Source organism: Leopardus geoffroyi, chromosome C1 (genome assembly GCF_018350155.1).
Source record: "Leopardus geoffroyi isolate Oge1 chromosome C1, O.geoffroyi_Oge1_pat1.0, whole genome shotgun sequence".
Classification (NCBI taxonomy): domain Eukaryota; kingdom Metazoa; phylum Chordata; class Mammalia; order Carnivora; family Felidae; genus Leopardus; species Leopardus geoffroyi.
Window position 1 is genome coordinate 191,239,351 of NC_059328.1, and position 20,024 is coordinate 191,259,374.

Sequence of the window (20,024 nt, forward strand, 5' to 3'; positions counted from 1 at the left end):
TTTCTTTTGGAACTAGTCATTGTCACCTATGTAGCAGAGAGGACGCTTAGGAAATCGAGAATGCTGAGAAGCCAGGATTTGGGCTCTTCTGCTCTAGCTCTGACCCAAACTAAGCCAAGCAAGTCCTAACCCATGGGGAAGTCCTTCTCTTAAGAGGAGTTCAATAAATGGTTTCTCATCATCTTTGGGCATCACATTATTTATCTGTAAACAGAAGAGGTTGGACAAGATGACCTCTAAGGACCTTTCCAGCTCTAAATTCTGTGATTGTATTCTAAATGTTAGGACAACATGGCACTTACTGGGATCACCACTAATGAAATTACCCATCATTTATCTTAGATAGAGAAAGCACACACCAAGAGCAACAGACCCAGCCAAGCCTAAAAATGAGAGTGTGTGGATTTTTATCATGCCCATAGCTCTCCAGTGATGCTTGTGATAAATGTGGATGTCTTCTAAAAAAAAAAAAAAATCCCAGCTGCCCTGGGGTGACCTAACCTGCCTTTTTGTTTTGGACTGAATATAGCAAACATGCTCTCCTTCAATGCAGTTCTGTATGCTTGAGACTTGGATTGTAGCTGAAAATGAAAGTTTGTGCTTAGTACCTGTTGGTGAGAGATTATTTTACAAAGAAAAAAGGCTTTACATCTCCTTCTCTCTGTTTACCCCTTCACTCAGACCTTGCCTCGTACTTCACAGACAAGGTTCATAGGAGTTACCAGGTGGAGTCTCACTCAGATTTTATTTCCTCCACTCTAGAGATACCCATAAAGTTTCAATCCTTATCTTTCTTCATGTTGTAGAGGACGAGGTGTCCTGCCAAGACTAAGCCTCTACAAATCCAACACCTAGTAGACCTCATTTCCTGTTGACAGAGCTGGGATCTTGGTCTAATTCCTCTATTTCCTCCTCCTCTTTAAAAATCATTCATTCAATTTTTAGTGACCCTCCCATCCTCCTCAAGCTTCAACCCAATAGCCTTCCTTCCACTAAATGCCAAAATAGGACCGAAGGATTTCTCGTGTTATGTCTCACTTCACATGACTAAACCATTATGGTTGTTTTTGTTTTACCCTGTTTCGTGTAACCTTAACCTCATTTTTTATGTGCCTCCCTCAAAATTAGATAACAGAAATGAAGAGATTTCTTTCTTGTTTGGCCTTTCCTGTAAATCTCATTTCCAGATTTGCTCCAAATTAGGGTAAAGGTTAAGTGGAATGGGAAAACAAGAGGAAGGGAGGGGCCGTTACGCTGAGGCAGTCCACTCAGACATTGTACAGCTCTGATTGTATGCCCTTCTCGATCAATCCTGTTGCCCCGCCATCTCTGTTTCTTCGTTCAGGAGCATGTGCTCCTCTGGGCGGCCTCCATGATCCTGCGCGGTCAGCGCCCTCTCCAGCAGGCGGCACGGGCAGGGCATCTCCAGGGCATTAGCTCTCCAGAGCAGCCTTCCCTGCTCACCCTTTCCCCCCACTGTCTGCAGAAGAACTTCCACGGACCGTATGCTACCGAGTTAGTCAAAGTTTATCAACTTGTCCACACGATTTCTCTCCCAAAGCTGCACAGTTGGTCCCATTGTCCATTGTATGCCGGCTTTTCTCATTTCTTAGGAAAGTTTTCTTTTTTGTATTTTATTCTGTTAAATTTGAACATGGATCTCAGATACTTACTACCAACAAAACTCTTTAGTATTTTCCTTTCCTATTTTCGTGTCCTACAACTGTAGTCTAGAGACCAAGTAACAAAGAGGAGCCTGGTAGAGAGACCCAAGAGCCAAGGTGCATAAAACCAGAATTTGGGTCACTTTGTCTCTGACTTGCTTTTGTGACTTGGGCAAGTTGCAGCCCTTCCCTGTTTCAGTTTCCTTATCTGAAAAATGCAAAGTAAAATGTTGATCTACTTCTTGAGTTCTTTGACTTCTAGAGATAATTTATGGAAAAATTCTCCAGGAAGGGCAACCGTAGCTACTGGTACTTCTGTTAAGTTTATTAGCAACAGCAACATCATAAAATTACTAAAATTGCACCTGTGCCTCATAGTGAGCACTTTCTTCCCTAGTGTGAAACAGGTATAAGGCATGTCCCTATACAGACTCTCTGTATTTTGAGTGTTTTTCCCTTGAAGCTGCCTGTTGGGGAGATGCACTGTGGTCCCCTTAAGTTCTTTTGGCTGCAGACCTGCCACCATTAATGAAATTACCAATCATTTATCTTAGATAGAGAAAGCACACAGTGCCATCCCAGTTTGCTAGCTACCATTGGCATCCCTAGCTTGTGAGATGCTTCTGGTTGCAGATGACTAGTACCTAGACGTGATGTAAACTAGAGTCTGGGCTGCCTGTCCACATGTTGAGGTTCTGTGCACTTTGCAGAATGTGGTTTCCTGAAGATTCTGGGTAAAAGTAGTCATCAGTCAGAGCCTGTGTGCAGAAAGCTTGACAGTCTCCTTTGTCATGCTTTCTTGCCAGAAGACATCAGTGCAAATTGGCCCTTCTCTGCACACCTCTGTGTTCTTCTGCAGACTAGCAGACTAGCAACTTTTTGGTTGTATTAAAGAAAATAACATGAGTGTTTTGTTTTGTTTTGTTTTGTTTCCAGCACCATTCAACAGAGTTAGCAGTAATATCTAGGAGACACATTACGGCTGTCAAGCACACAACATTTAAGCGTGATGTCTCTCTGTGCCTGAAAATGCAAACCCTTGTTTCTAGTGATGTGACCACTTCCTTCTGCTTCCAAATCCCCTTTCTTTGAGCCAATATGGTCCCTGCCAGAGAAAATGGCAGAATTGGGCTAGGTTAGCATGCTTGCCAAAGATTTAGGTAAGAGACATTATACAAATGTCTAAATTATTGCAGCTTGGGACTCTGAGATTTCTAAAAAACACTTTCACACAGTTCATTATTGTTAGTATTCGTGACTATTTGATAAGCTCCAGAACCTTTTTCTGCCATAGAAAATAAATCATTCCTAATGGCTGGGTTTTTTTTTTTCTTTTTTTTTTTTTTTTCTTTTTAAATGTGAACTTTTCCTGAAATAGCCATACATCATCACCATACCTTTCTCTGTTTAACACTGTTTTTCTTTCCTCTGTCCTAGGATGGTCGTCTGCGGATGAATGACCAGCTGATTGCTGTTAATGGGGAATCTCTTTTGGGAAAATCCAACCACGAAGCTATGGAGACACTGAGGCGATCAATGTCCATGGAGGGAAACATTCGAGGGATGATCCAATTGGTGATTCTGAGGAGGCCAGAGAGACCAATGGAGGTGATGCATGTCTTTGGTTCCCTCTGCAGATTGCCCAAATGGCCCCCTAGGGTGTGCAAACTTCCATCACTAGTATCATACTGATTCTGAAATTGGAAAAACCTGCCCCTGAAGGGCTCTGATGGATTTACGTGTGGTTATATATTATAGGTATAACTAGAAGGTATAAAAATGTTCATACAAGGTAAGTAATTTATCAAATGTAACAGGTCCATATTTTCTAGATTTTCCCCCCAGAAATTTCTAGAGATTTGGACTTTATGAACATATAATAAACTGTTAAACTATATAATGTCTTTATATACTTTTTGATTGATGTGCTGATAGTGTCTATACTTTAGAAAGTTCTTGATCAAATGTATATAGTGCTTAATATGAAGATTGTTGTAATGCGCTCAGCTCTGTATATCTTCCCCCATAATGTGTACATGGATAATATAGACCTGGGACTTAACTAATTTAAAACTTAAGCTGTTAAGCAAGCTTTTTGCTTTGTGGTATTAAATAAATGTTTTTAATTTAATAAGTAGTTTTGCAATATTTTATCTGATTTTTCTATGGATTTTTTAATATAAAAATATTTTTACCTAGACATGAAGCATAACCATAAAATATTCTCGAATGCCAGTACCCATAAACATTTCTCTTACATACAATTATAATATATATGTATTATACAATTATTAAATTATACAATTTTGTTAGTATATTTATAATAAATATAAAATGTTCCTAAAACATTATTTTCTCTAATATATAAAAAATAATTATTAAATACTCCTGAAATATATTTTAAGAAAAGATAAGGAGAAAACAGTTGATCATAGTTGAGTTAAGAAAAACATAAGCATATCACACAAATATTCTCTGAGGACAAGTAATATTTGTGTAATCTGGTAATATGCAAAGTTAACATAGGATGCTGTTAACACCACACTCATTTAAAGTATTAGTTTTAATAATAAGTTAAACTTAAAAATTAAAATAAAGGATTTTTCAAATTAAGCCATAGCGGAAGGTAGTTGAAGCTCATAGCAGTTAAAAGCTTAGGCTCTAAAGTTATGGATCACTTGAGTAAAAATCCCAGGTTGTCCATTTTCTGGCGATGTGAAGACATACATAGTTGAGTGCTGAGTGCTTACAGATGACAGATACTGTTGTCTATTTTGTCCCTTAATGTATCCTCATTTCCCAGCACACAGTAGACACTTAATAAATATCGTTTAATGAATGAATAAAAGATGCATCTGAGACCTACTGTATCTGAGGGGGTCAGCTGAAGTAGTAAACTTGTAAACTATATCTCACTTTGTTATATTATCAGCTATCGGAAGAGAGTAACTGTACCTTTTTACTCTTCTGTACATAACCTTGTAAATGTTAAATAAATGTAAATTGGTCAATTACTGGAGACTATATATAATGAGCCAACTCGTTTTCAACATTTGTGTCTGCCTAAGTGACAGAGAGGCTTCCATGAATATTTAATGGATTTTACTTATGTACATAGTTATAAAACCCTTATCTTTTGCTTCCATCCATGATGGAATTGGCTCCTTTCTGGTTTAATGTGATTCTTACTCTGGAGCCTTGGGATTCATGGTACCAGTTGTCGGGGGTGGGTCTGAAGGATGGTCTGTGGGCCCCTAAGCCACCCCTTTTGTGTATCTGTGTATTACGTCTTCCTTAAGATTTCTTGGGACAAAGATATTTCAAGTAAGAGAAAAGTCTGGAAGGTGCTGCTGTAGAGTACCATACCTGTACAAATAACCAAAAGTTAAGGAAAAAAGAAAAGAAAAAATGAATACAGTTGTTAGAAGTTGTGTCCCCCACCTCTCACCTTCCCTTATTCCATGTGTTTCTCTAAAACAGGTGTTTGCCTAGTGGGTGAGCGTTCTATAGTTTGGCTCATCTAGTTGAGTCATTTTAGCATTTGCATTCTCCTTTACTGCAGGTATTTCCATGTTGATTCTCAAGCTCTGGGGTGGGTTGACAATTATTCCATCAGAAGAAAGAACTAAACTTTTAGTTTGTTGCCCATCCTCAGAAGTGTCTTATTAATAAGTTCACTAGGAAATTAATTGGGAATTAAGAAATGGGACAAAAAGCAATTTTTACGAGGACATTTAAACAAGATCCCTTTTCAGTTTCCCTAATATTTACATGCTTTCCATGGGGAACAGACAGGCACTTGATTCTCTCAGCTACCGAGAATCTCTGTGGTACCCATGAAGATTAAAGAGCATTTTTTCTTATAAAGACAGCAGCCTCTAATGTACAACTAATCTTTATTAAATTGGAAAAAAAAAAAAAGTCTGCAGCTATTTGACCTCCCAGCTCTGTGTTTTACTGTGTCATGTGCACTCGTGTTTTTGGTGTCTTCTCCTGTGGACCAGCAGTCACCCTCAGGTACAATAAAAGCACCACAACCTAGAAAACGGTCTCAGCACCGCTCATACGTGCAGGCAAATCAATTAGTTAGATTTGGCAAGATTACCAAAATGGTTACTTGAACATTATATTGATATAAAAAAAAATGAAGAAGCTACTTAAGAAAAGTCAAAATATATAGTTGTTGGAGTATTTTCCCACATTACCCAGATGTACAAGATACGTAAACAGTTTTGATGAGGGCCTCGTGAAGAATACATAATGAGTCCTTGATTGGATCAAAATCATTTGAAACAGAAACATGTTTTTCAAAGGATGAGCTTGAGGTTCAATTGTAATTCTATTTGAGCCTAGAGACTTGGTTTTAAAAAATGGGTTATGACCTGTTTTTTTTTCCTCTTCCCCAAAACATTTCCCTCCCCGCTCCAAGCTCATCTTGGTAGAAGGAGAATATGTTTAAAAATCCATTATATTTTTTATTGGCTGGGACACTAATGGAGGGCTCCACGACAGCTCTATTTTACAGGCTGAATATTTTAATTAGGCTGGTTACTGATCACTTGTTGGGATATCGATTGTGTCATTTATCAAAGAGCTGGGAAAGCAGAATTTTTGTTGTTGTTGTTGTTAAAGCACAAGGCTGTGCAAAGTGAGCCCTGGCCCTCCTGCCTGCCCGGGCTCCAGCTTTAATTTAGGAGGAGTTTGGTTTGACTAGCAGTACAGAGGCAGAGGGTAACCCTGGCTGTGGGAAAAACGTTCTGAGCCTTGACAAAGAGCTAACAGGGCTTCAGCAGCTGAAAACATTTTAATTATTAAGAATGCATAAATCGAATGTTTTAAATATTTTGTTTAGGATACCGAATGTTTGTAACTAAGAGGAAAGTATAATCAAATTGCTTGGACCAGATGCTTTGCTCAGAAGGAAAGAGCTCTGGGGGGGGAGGGGGGGGAGGGGGGGAGGGGGCGGCATCAGATCCGTGTTTCTGTTTGGGTGAGATCCTCTCACAGACGGTCAAAGGCACAACCATGAGATGGCTTCCGCATGACTTCCTTGTGTTAGGAAGGCACATAATATGAGCCACAGCAGAACCCAGTTCTCTGTGCCTCAGTCCTTTTGAACAAACAGCTAGGGCTCTCTATACTTGGCCCCTTTCTACTGCCTCTTCACACCTGTGTAACATGGCTTGTGGGGGTGTCACTCTGGCCATTTTGAAGACACTGTGAATTTGTTTGCAGGCCATCAAAATCAAAATTGGAGGGGAAAAATATCAAAAAGCGGGGTGGGGGGGGGGGAAGCTCAGGAAAACCACTGTCTGGCGTTGTCCCAGGGTTTGTTTTAGCTCCTGGCCTAAAGACCTAGTATCACAGTGGGACACACTCATGGCATTTCAGTGACAAACCTGCTTAGGTTCTGACTTGTCCTAGAGCATATGCACTTAGTCACCGAGGGAGAGAGCGAGGAACCAGCTGGTTGGCAGAAAAACACCCTTGGCATGAGCTGTATTGTTGCCACGAGCTGTGGTCCCAGATGGAGGAAAATTTGAAAGAAGCCAGTTGTAAGTTGGGGGAAAGAATAATCAAGTTAATCCTCTTTTGTGTTGGCTATGAGTACTCCTAATCCTTAGCACCACATTGTCAGTATTTTTTTTATTTCATATTCAAAGATGTTTTATTAACCGATAGGGCCATTTTGAATTTTCAGTCGAGAATTTCTGTGCGGTAGACTTTTGGAGGATGGTTCATAAACTGATCATTCTACCTCGCTTTCATTGACCAAGTTAGAACGTATTTCAAAAGCAAATATAATTTTTATTTTCATCCCTTAGGAGCCTACAGAATGTGGGGCATTTTCTAAGCCATGCTTTGAGAATTGTCCAAACGCTATAAACGCCTCCAGGAGAAATGATAATAGTTCATTGCATCCATTTGGCACTTACAGTTCACAAGATAAACAGAAAGGTAAGAGGCTGTCCATTTCCGTCTACTACGAACAGTGTGAGAAAATACAAGACTATCTTTTTTATTAAAAGAAAAAAAAAAGAACAAAGGGGAGTTAATTAGACTAAGTACAGACTTTGTTACCCTGAGTCATGAGCACTGAGAGGTGATGGGTGGGAAAGCTGACTCAGAAGTTGTGAAGCAGATTCCTGGCATCGCCTCCAGTCTAAATGACAGTTTCTGTGCTTGCTGCCCCAAACATGCAGGATTCTGTATAAAACAAACCATGCCTGGAGAAAAAGCAATGGCAAAGTGTTATTTTTTTTTCAACAATCTTATAATATAAGAAGTTACCTAATGTAGATAACTATTAAACGTAAAAAAAAAAAATGTATGGACAAGTATTAAACCATAAAATGGTCATATCATGATTCACAGATTTATGCTTGACTCTAGAAGAGTGTGGTAAATACCATAACCGAGATCTTTTTGTTAACGGTTAGAATGTTCTTATTATTCCCTCCCTATGTTGTCTTTCCCTTATTATGCTATACTAGTAGACCTCTAGATATAAAACATTTGGACTTTGTTTTTTTGGTTTGAGGGCGAGAAGGAGAGAGAGAGTGTGAGTGTGCGTGCGCATGTGAGTGGGGGAGGTGCAGAGAGAGACGAGAACAAGAGAGAATCTTAAGTAGGCTTCACACCCCACGCAGAGCCCGGTCTTGGGGCTTGATCTCACAACAGTGAGATCATGACTTGAGCCAAAATCAAGAGTCAGACTCAACCTGCTGAGCCACCTAGGCGTCCCTGGACTTTTCTTTGTTTTTAAAAAATCGTACTTCAGGTCATCAAGAAAATAAAATTTTTTAAATTTCCCTGCATCTCCTTTCTTTCTAATAACATTAAGTTTTTGTATTGCAAAGGCAATACATATTCATTACAGAAAATTTAGGGAAAAGCAGTAAAAAGAAAATTTAATATTACTCATACTTCTAACTATCAGAGATACTAATCGATAACATTTTTGCATCTATATTTCAATTCTTCATGCAAATATGCATATATAAAATAAGATGAAAATGATATATACTATATATAATGTTTAGGGAATTGCTCTTTTGATTAATAACACATTATGATCATCTTGCTCTGTCGTTGAATATTTTACAGTATCACATTCAGTGGTTGCATAGTAATCTATCGAATGGAGGTACTGTTTGGTAATCGATCCCTTATTTACATCTAAGATGTCATCCAAATTTAACTACATGAGAAGAATATCTAAACTCTGAGAACTCCATCAGGACAGGCTTGTACATGTCAGATTCCTCTAGAATTTTTTCATCAGAATAGGACGTTGGTTTTTCCTCTGATTCCCTCTGTTTTAGTGAGAGTAGCAGCTACAGCTGTGACCATTTATTAAGTGTTTACTGTCTGTTAGATTCTGTGTTAAGCAATTTACATACCCACTAGAAGTGGGTAATACTGTTATTATAATTACACTCACTTTACAGATGAAGAAATCGAGAGTGAACAGTTTACCCAAGACTACATACTTGATCCATGCAGATCCTGGATTCATCCCTTCTCTCTCTGATTCAAGCTCATTCCCTAAACCCCGGCATGGACCCTGTCTTACGTTGGTCTCTTGAAATTGTTGAAGTCCTTTCACCTGATACCAAGAATGTCCATTAAAAGCTTACTTGACTTTGTATCAGATAAAGAAATACTCAGTATGTCTTTTCTCATCTTCTTTAAGAAATTAAAATTTGTTTTGACAAAGCGAGATCTCTTCCTGAGACCTTAAATCACAGTAGCAGGAGAATCTGGGGAAGGAACAAGTTTTACACAGACTAGCACAGCTTTCTCTCTATCATGCCCATATAATGATCAAGAACATTACCATCTGTATTAAAATATCTAGCCTTTACATAATTTGATTGGCATTTAATTCTCAAGCAACATGTGATAAGTGATAATCCAAGTTCAGAGTTTTATTCCTAATTATACCACTGACATCCAAAGGAATATTGGCACATTAGCTCCCATCGTGTTTCATTTTTTTCAAGATTTTATTATAAGTAATCTGTACACCCAGCGCAGGGCTTGAACCCACAACCTGAAGAACAAGAGTCTCGTGCTCCACCAGCTAAGCCAGCCAGGCGCCCCTCATTTTTAATAGCCATAAAATATTGATGCTGAAGTGATAATTATGCAGAGTATTTTTAGAGGACATCAAGATACCCAGGGAAATGGGATAGTACCTCCAGAAAGGGTAGCAAAGGCCAAAATAATGAAACTATAGAACTAGTTAAGTGTAAGTATACACCCAGAAAAAATATATATTTATTGATTTAAGAAAAAATTTTTAGTGTTTGTTTATTTTTGAAAGAGAGAGACAGAGACAGAGCGTGAGCAGGGGAGGAGCAGAGAGAGAAGGGACACAGAATCTGAAGCAGGCTCCAGGCTCTGAGTTGTCAGCACAGAGCCCGACGCGGGGCTCAAACTCACAGACCGTGAGATCATGACCTGAGCCAAAGTCGGATGCTTAACTGACTGAGCCACCCAGGCGCTCCCAGAAAAAATAAAAAATTTTTCAGTAATAAAGTCTAATCAAAGAACTTGCTAACGATAAAATGGCGTAATACTTTGAAACTTCAATAGAATGTTTTGAGTTTGTATTTCCACTGAACCATTAGAGTCCTTTGGGTACACATAGCCATAGACAATTACTGGGAGTCCCTGTTCTCTTCCTTTTGAGACATGCTTCCAGGTGGAACACCTTATTACACCAGTGAAAAACCACACAGGTCAACTATCTACAAGGTTCCTACTCCACTTCCTTCCCCCATGTCAGTTTTCCAAGATGACAAAAAAAAAAAAATTCAGTTCTTTCAAGAAGTGACTGCAATGAATATTATTTTTTAAAGCAGCAAAAGCCTATTGTTATTTCCATGTGGATCTGTTGTACGATACTCAGTTAAAGAATTAGGCCAATCAAGGCATTGACTCATTACATTTTAGTTGTAAGAGGCCAGTAGATGAAATTCTCTTTTATGTAAGCCTATTGATATATATATATAGATAGATCGATCAATTATATCTATATAGATATTATATAAGCCTATATCTATATATCTATACATATATAAGCCTATTGATATATATATCAATTATATCTATATATAGATATATCGATATATTAGAATTTATAAACATGATGCTATAGAATAATATCACAATCATCATCTCTTTGTAATATGAAAAAAATTAAAATTTTGAGAACCATTGAGAGTTTCTGAATTTCAGATGCATGTGAGGTAGCAGTAGGCCACGAAGGCTCATGAAACCTGAGTGAATGTTGACTCAACCCTACCAAGTGTTTTAAGGAGCCGCTTTAGAAAAACAAGATTGAGTTGACAAAGTGTAATGTCTAGTGAGGAAAGGAACTGTTACAGCCAAAACATTAACTTTTTTCTTCCCTTTTTCCTTTCCTTTGTATATTTAAAAATCCAATGTTGATATGTGTGTTCCATCTATTTTTGTAATAATAGTACATACCACCCACAGTTCCACGGTTATTTTTTTATATATATACATATTCCTGTCAAGCTGTTACATGGAAAAGGCATTTTTAGAACTAACATTTGTGGAAATCGTAACATCGGAAAATTCACATTTGTGTTTGAGAATTGCTAGCAATGGCTGCACTAGAATAAGTGTGGTCCTCCAAGATGGGAATCAGGATGGGGGCTGTGTCCCTCGGGTCTACTGCAAAATCCTATTAAGCATTTGAATGATAGTAAAGAACATGAACTACCAACACTGTATTTTCTGAAGCATTTTGCCAGCAGACCTCACCCTGGCCAAGTTGTAGTCAATAATAGTAATAAGCACCATTTGCCTCTGGTTTGCTATTATCTCTCTTTCCATTGCTCTGGTTTCCCCTGTTGTGCTCTACTCCTGCCTCCCCTCACCTTTCAGCTCAAGTGTACTCCAGTCCCATGTGTGAGTCACCCATTGCCCCAAGTCTGCCATGGACCCAATGGAGGCTCCCATAGATATGCCATCCCCACCCCAAACCAAGCCCTTTGGTTCTGTATCCTCTCTCACTGGGCCCATGTTACCTGAAGTCCTTTGAGGAGATACATAATGTATAATTATTCCTAATGTGCCCTCTCTGGGGGACTAGCATATGTCCACCCCTCTATAGTACATAAGGCACTACCTTTGGAGTCATGATCAGAAATTGAATTATACTTTTCAATTTGCCTGATGTTTATCGGATACCTCCATTTTGCAGAATAGACTCTCAGAGATGCAAAGATGAATACAATGCTGTTACAGCCCTCAAGAATAGGCTTTAAATTTTTTTAATTATAAAGAAATCTAAAGCAAGGATCATCAAACTTTAAAGGACCAGATAATAAATACGTTAGGCTTTGCAGGCCTAGAGATCTCTGTTTCACCTCTTCAGCTCTGCCACTGTAGTGCAAAGGCAGCCATGGACAGTACGTAAATGAATGAGCATGACTATTCAATGAAACTTTATGTATAAAACCAGATGGCGGGCTTGTTTTGGACCAGAGCCATAGCTTGCTGAGCCCTTGTCTAAAGTTGTAATCTCTTTTACTCTTCTTTTTTGATTCTGTAAAACAAGTAACAGTCATAAAAAATGATTAAAATCAGGGCCCTTGGGTCATGAATGAAGTGGTGACTAGAGGGTGCACTGGCGACATTCACAGGCGTAAAAATAGGGTGACCGTAAAGACTTAACCTTGTACGTGTGATGAAATCGAGAATTTTTCTTTTCTTTTTTTTTTGGGGGGGGGGGAATAATACCAGACTTTCACATTGGTATAGGGTTAATAGAGGTGTTTGGGCCAAGAGGAAAAAAATTCCTTATGGCATCTGAATATGTTTAAAAATGTACCAAGGATAAAGGGTCAACAAAGAGGGCATTCACCTCTCTACCTACAGCTACTTTAAAAAACATGGGGCGCCTGGGTGGCGCAGTCGGTTAAGCGTCCAACTTCAGCCAGGTCACGATCTCACGGTCCCTGAGTTCGAGCCCCGCGTCCGGCTCTGGGCTGATGGCTCAGAGCCTGGAGCCTGTTTCCGATTCTGTGTCTCCCTCTCTCTCTGCCCCTCCCCCGTTCATGCTCTGTCTCTCTCTGTCCCAAAAATAAATAAACGTTGAAAAAAAAAATTTAAAACAAAAAACAAAAAACATAGATTGTTCACGTGGATAAAACAAAAATTAAAGGTAATGGTTGTAATAAAACTTGAAGAAGCCAGAGAAAATGCTGAAGAAGATGAAGGAGAGGAGAAAGAGGACAAGGAAGTTTCTCCAGTAAGAGAAATAGATACATAGGTGATAGAGCGATAGCTCATTACAAAATCAGCATATGATAAACGTTATAAGTGGAATTATTTCCATAATAATAATAGATAAAACCCAATGTCAGTGAATGAAGGCAGTGGAAGTATTTTTCTTGTCTTTTCACAGCCCAGTGAGGCAGAAAGATGGAGGCCGTGCTCTGTGCAGTGACTGAGGGTCCTGGGCTCGTTCCATTGGCAGCTGGGCCATTTTCTAGAGCCTCAGCCACTCCTTCTTGCAGTTGGTAGACAGGAAAGGTGGAGAGAGTGCACCTTCTTACCCATTGAGACTGGGGATGACAATGACCAGAACAATTCTCATTCTATTGGAAAGACCTAGTCTAGGTACAAAGAAGCTGGAAAATGAGGTCTGCGTGTGCAGGAAGAAAGAAATGAGGTCTGCATGTGCACACAGATACAGTGAGCACGAGTATTCTCTGTCATTATTCTAAAAGTATTGACAGATCCCAGAGAAATAGTAAAAGTTTCATAGAGGTGATGATATTTGAGGTGGACCTTGAGAGAAGGGCGGGACTTTGATGGATGGGAGTGGATTTTCAATTATGTAAGCAAACACACTGAGGCAGGAAAGCCCAGGTTGTGGTTGGGGAACAGTAAGTAGTCTTGGGTAGCTAATGTGTAATAGGAAATGAAGTTGCCCACAAAGGGCACAGACCTTCTCTAGGCTACGTGTGCAACTGAGAGGTTTCTGAGAGGGCAAGTTACATGATCACAGCAGTATTTATCACCAGTGTGAAAGACGGGGTAGGAGGTTGAGGGTAGAGAGATTACAGCCTGTGGAAAATGTCCCAATGTGTCCCTTGTCCCCAATTTATAGTGTATTTCTTCTGTTCCTGTCAGCAAGCCTCTGGCTGCTTGACTCCTGCCATATTACCAAATCACTAGATCACTTGGGTGGAGAGCAGTACAGGGGGACAGTGATGGCTGCCTTTGCTCACCATGCTTCTATACCTTGGTCACCCTGCCTGTAAGATCTCCTGCTTTAAGCCTCCTACCCAGGCACATGCCAGCACTGCTAGAATTACCTCCATTTTATACTAGTCCCTGGGGCAGAGTTTGGAGCAGGTTTTCCTTAGAAACAGAACCAATGAGATGTATATGCATGTATACAGATATATAATACAATAACATATAACACAATGTAAACATACATAACATATAATGGTATGCAGTAATACATGTAACATATATAATATACATAGTAATATATAATAACTAATATAATGAGATTGATTACAAAGGATTGGCTCATGATTATGGAGCCAGGCAAGCCCCAACATTTGTAAGGTGAATAGGCAATCTAGACACCAAAGAGAGACAACAGCATAGTCACGATCTAAAAGCCAGCAGACTCAAGACCCAGAAAGAGTCAGTGATTGGTTTTGGGTCCAAGGGCAAGAAAATGCCAGTGTCTCAGTTTGAAAAGAGTCAGGCAGGAAGAATTCTCTCCTCAGAGGAGGACAGTTAGCATTTTGGTTCTATCCAGACCTTCAGCTGATTAGATGAGTTTCACCCACATTAGGGGGGACCCTCTACTTTACTCTGCCTGCTGATATAAATGTTAATCTCACCCCAAAACAACCTCCCAGAAATACCCAGAATAATGTATGATTAGATATCTGGGTACCCTGGACCCAGTCACCAGTCAGGTTAACATACGAAAGTAACCATCACATCTGGCATGTGGGCAAGTCAAGCAGGTTCTGTTACCAGCAGCCTTTCGTAGGAATAGAGACCCTGCAATCAAGCAGGGTTCCAGCAATCAAGGACCAACAGGGTTCCGCCTTTTACTAAATCTCATTGTAATAGATATGCAGTAGAGTTTAGAATGTGTAGAATAATAATCTTTTTGTTGCTTATTAGCACTTTGCATTTATAAATCTATTTGAATATGCACCGTCTTATACAATCCTTATACTCCTCTAATGAAGCTATTCTTATCCCCACTTTATAGATTTAAAAAACTGGGGCTCAGTTGAGTGGTTGGCCCAAGTTCATGCAGTTGTGGGAGCCATGACCGGAAATATGGTGGCCTTCCTGCATAGATTTTTTTGCTTGCCCAGGACACTCCATCATGCTTTTCACACATGAGTTGATGTTGGTAATAATGACGAGCATTAAATGACATAATGAACATAATACATAATGATGTCTAGTATACAGCAGGGTCCCAACAAACTTGCTTGTTATTAGTTGTAGTCATATTCAGGATACAGGTCTAATTTTTCTAGAGTAGAATAGATTAGAAAAGTATACATCTTAAGTAGGAGAGAAAACCAGGTCTGACCCTAGTCTTTTGCCTCCAAGGCCTCAAACCCATGTATTTCCATTGTGGCACAGATGCAAAAATAGTATTTTTTCCCCTCTACCATCTCTAAAGGGTGAGTAGATGTATAGTATCTCGTGTCTTTTTTAAGTACTTTTTGTCACTAAGGCCAATAACTAAATCTCCATATGATCCAGAGTATTCACTAGAGAGTCTTGTTTACAAAACCATTAAGGCACGAAAGAGATGGCTTTGTTAATCTTCCACAGAACACCAGTCATGAGCGACTGTCAGCCTTTTCTAGGTGGGAAAAGATATTCAAGATGCACGGTCTTGACTTGCCATGGGTTGCCAGCAGGTCACCAGCGTGAACACCCATTAGCAGGCTTAGATTTCCTCACACAGGCTGCATGAGCTCTCATACAAATCCTTCACTTCTGTAGGAGGACTTATTTATTTCAAGGTTGGTTTATGTGTTGGCGAAAATTGCATCTGTGAGGTGGACTGAAACAAAACCAGGCACTGAACAGTTCTGCCTCGAGCTTACAGCTTCATTGGTTCATTGTTTTTTAGAGCTATTGCTTCCTAGTGACGGATGGGCCGAGGCTGAAGTACCACCTTCTCCACCACCACATCCCGTTCTGGAATTGGGCACTGAAGATTACAGCCACAGGTATTGATAAAATGATATATCGTAAATGTTCCTCGTTACGGTGTTTCTGCGAAAACCCAGCCACCCTATTTTAACTCTATTTCTTTCCAGAATGGAAATCTCATAGCATCTGTAATTCCTTTTCAGTGAAAGCTTCTCATAGCTGAAATTAATAGCTTAGAGTATTCATATGTTGCTTCCTGGAATTTAAAATTCGTCATATATTATAAAATATTTAAGGAAATGTAGAACTTTCTTTTATCATGTTGAAAAACCAGAGAGCTCAAAAGGTTATATGGGAAGGTATAAGACAAAAACTGAGAGGACATAAAGCTTAGTTTTTTATTTTTTTCTTCACTTGTAATTGGTGAACCCTAAAGGTATTTTAAAAATAAATGTTCCAAGAAAGTTAATGGAATCTAAAAATTAAAGCAACACCATATATAATCTAAAATATTGAAAAGAGTACCCAATATTATATCCACTCTGTAATAGAAACCAAAAAATCAATAATTTTTAGGATCTCACAAGCATGAGAGAGAGAGATTTAGTAAGTATACATACCATCTGACTAGTGGAATTCATAGATTTTGTTCTTCTGATGAGTTTTAAAAATCATTAACTTGTCCCTTTGCTATTTTCTGTATTTATTATGGCTGTTAAAAATTGTGTATTTTATTCCATTCTATGTCCCTTGATAATCCTGTGAAATTTTTTCATTTTTCTTGCAGCAATGCTGGTGTCATTCCTATTATGCTTTTTATTACGATCTGCTAAAAATAAAGCAACACAAAAAGAGTATAGCTAACTCTATTAGCTGGAAGCTTAGCTATATTTAGCTATCTCTGATTCCTATGTTTTTGAAGTCAGCTATCTTACTCAAATACAATTTCACCAACTAGTAATGTTCTAGATCAGTTTTCCAGGGGTTTCTTGGAAGAAAATCTGGACATATTTAATTGTGTTCGTTCATTTCCATTGCCTGCCCCAATCCTGAATCAAAGGTGACAGTTTTCTGTCATTAGAAAATACATTAAAACCATAATTTCTTTCATTCTCCTTTACTGTTTATCCTGCGTGTATGTGAAAAACTATCGGGATAAAGCAAAGATGAATCAGATATAAAACCTACCCTCAAGAAGATGGTAGGCCAGTAGGTAAAAATGACAACTAGTGCACAAGGTACAAAGTGATATTTGCCAGAAGGTATAAAATGCTCTGGACATCCAAGGCAGAAGACAGGAATCAGGGGAAAATGTTATGGGAAAAATGGCATTCCAGCCTAACCTTAAAGTATGAATTGGAGGCGGACAGGAGAAAAGCCCAGGAAGGAGGTGACTTTCGGAGAGAGGAAAGGGTAAAAGGAACAGCATGGAAACTGGGAAAGTAAGTTGGTTTGTGCATCTTGTATCCTGGCTGACTGGCCAGATGATGGAGCCCAGAGTGCAAGGGTAAGGAATGCAGATACGTTCGTCAGATAGTAAAACCTTGTTGCAAGGTTTCAGCAGACAGCATGGTAAGACCTGGGTCTTAGTTGTGTACACGTATTAGGTAAGTGGAGAAAGGTTAATATCCATTGGAAGCCAGAGACTCTTTGCAGGTTTTCGAGGGCAGTAGCCGTGAAAGGTACTAGGGAACAGTGCTGGGGAGGGGAGGGAGAAGCTTTCGGATGAGAAACCTCTTCAGGTGAGAGAGGGCCTCAGAGATATTGCAGAGATGGAATGATTGGGAATTGACAACTCCCTTTTTGGCTGCTTCAATGTCTCCACAGATTTCTTCTGTTGGCGGGGGAGGGGCGGTGACAATATCAAGTTGAGTGAGTTCAGTTGTGGATGGGGAAAGCCATAAAAGAGGATAGTCTGGGGACTGGCAAGAGAAGAGAGGGCTTGAATGAAGAGAGGAGCGGCATGGCTGGAGAGAAAGGGGCAGAGCCAAAGACATTTTTGAGATGGAAGGAACAAAGGTAAAGCTTTGAAACTCTTCCCCCGGGATCTCGTGACCTGCACCATCCTGCAAGCTGCTGTGTTGCCTAGGTGACCGGTAGCAGCAGGGGGTTTGGGATGTGTGGAACTCGGGATGGAGGAAGGGTTGGAAGGGAGCCAGGAGGGTTGAGCAAGGGAGGCTGCCCTGGCTTTCAAAAAAAAAGTTAAAAGCCCTCTAAAAGGGAAAAGTGGTGCTTTAGGGACGCAGCCAGTCTTGTGAAACAGAAAACGACTCTTGCATGAGAAGTGAGACACAAATGTGATCCAACTTAATGCCTGCGTCTTGAACCAAAAAGACATCAGGAGTTTCCTGAACTTGTAGTATTATGTCATCAATTATTGGACAAAACTTGAGAATACGTGTGTCTAAATAAAAAATAAACGTAAAGGAAGTATATTTTCTGCTGTGATATTTCAGGGTGGTTGTAAGGCAAATTAATAACAGAATATATTCAGTTTTATTAACAGTTTCAACAACATTTGGTTATTCCCTACATGTTTATATTTTTTCTGTCTGCATACTCTCTGGGTTCTCTGTCTCTGCCTCTCCCCTCCCTCCCTTCCTTCCTTCCTTCCTTCCTTCCTTCCTTCCTTCCTTCCTTCCTTCCTTCATCTACTCTTACTCATAGTAGCCAGTTGTTGAAGCCTTATTCATGGACACCTGAGACTTCAGAATTTTTTTTTTTTGCCATACCTCTCAAAATCTTCTTCCCCTTCCTTTTTATTTCTGACAGTTCTCCTTGAACATTCATGGCTGGGTCTTAATATGTCTTTTACGTTCCCGATTTGTCACCATATTCAGGACACTAGCATATGTTTCACGCTACCTTTATTTATTCATTATGCAGCATAATTTGACATTGAGTATCATTTCTATTTGATAGAGTCCCTGGTTGTTGATGCTGAAAACATGGCCTTTATTTAAAACATGTCTTTGGCCTGTCAACTTGCAGCTTCCCACTACAGCCACTCAGCCATGAGCACATGCTACCTTTCTTCAAAATTAAAACATGTCATATTTTAGAGTTAATCGCTGTGTCACCCCTTCCCTCCAAAAACTTTCAATATGTAGCATAAAATTACAAATGGTTTCACTGGTCTCACTTACATCTCTAAAATATTTTCGCATTAATTCAGTACTACACTTCATTATTTGTACCGTATGCTCACCTTGACTCTAATCTTGCAATTTCTCATATTACACTTACTTCCCTCCTTAAAGATCAGCCTTATTTTGCCTTATTTCTTCTTGGGCATCATGGCAAAGTGGGCCCTTCTATAGAAGGTTCCAAACTGTGCACTTGGTCCCTTTCAAAGCAATGGCAACAGATGTATGAATCACTATGATCAATTTAATGGATAGATTCAGGTACAGATAGCGTGCGGACATACACATGTGAACATTTGTTACATTCATTTATAGAAAGCAGCTCTTTGTTTCTTTGATCAGCCTGCATTATATCTAAACATTTGTACCAAAAAATTCACTTTAGACAGATCCTTACTTGATGTTGCTTAGCAAGTGGCATTCCACCTTGCTGTTTAAAATGGGGATGGGGATAATTGCTTCCCGAGAGCCTCAAAAAATCTGAATTGTTATGTTTAATATGTCAATTAATACTTAGTTTGGTGTAAAGTAAGACAATAAAACAGGTTAACCAGTGTGTTACTCAGCTGGGTACATTCCCCGTGTCTCCCTGGAGCAGAGCACTTTAAATGCAGTGTGACCCAAGTTTTAATGAGGAATATTCATGTTGGTCCTAAACCACCTCCCTAATGCCTTTCATTGTAACTGAGGGCATCTGTTTGGGTTAACGCTTTGATCTCCTTGTATTTGATGGTATGTATCACCCTACTGAAACAAAGAGCTGACCTAAAATGCAAGCAGCATAAGAGAGTGAGTGAATCTGCACAAAAAGGGAAAGTTTTGATTTCCATAGTGTCAGCATCATTTGCACTTGGGCCCCGGGTTAGCCACCATTTTAGCCAAAGCTTCCGGGGCTCCAAGAAAAGCACTATTAAGAACAAACAGTTCTGGTCCTCACTTTGGCACTGGCCAGCTGTGTGACCTTGGAACATCAGCCTCCTCTTTGGGCCTCGGTGTCTTATCTACAAGAATTAGA

At 39.5% G+C, this 20,024-nt stretch overlaps 1 protein-coding gene across 3 annotated transcripts in view; it reads left to right on the forward strand.

The window, feature by feature from the left end:
- Positions 1-20,024, forward strand: part of PARD3B (par-3 family cell polarity regulator beta) — a 1,015,886-nt gene that overhangs the window by 607,203 nt on the left and 388,659 nt on the right. For all 3 annotated transcript variants that reach the window (XM_045480900.1, XM_045480902.1, XM_045480901.1), the window contains exons 12-14: positions 3,102-3,272; positions 7,490-7,622; positions 15,841-15,940. In XM_045480900.1, coding sequence (XP_045336856.1) covers positions 3,102-3,272; positions 7,490-7,622; positions 15,841-15,940 — 404 coding nt within the window. The remainder of the gene's footprint in view (positions 1-3,101; positions 3,273-7,489; positions 7,623-15,840; positions 15,941-20,024) is intronic.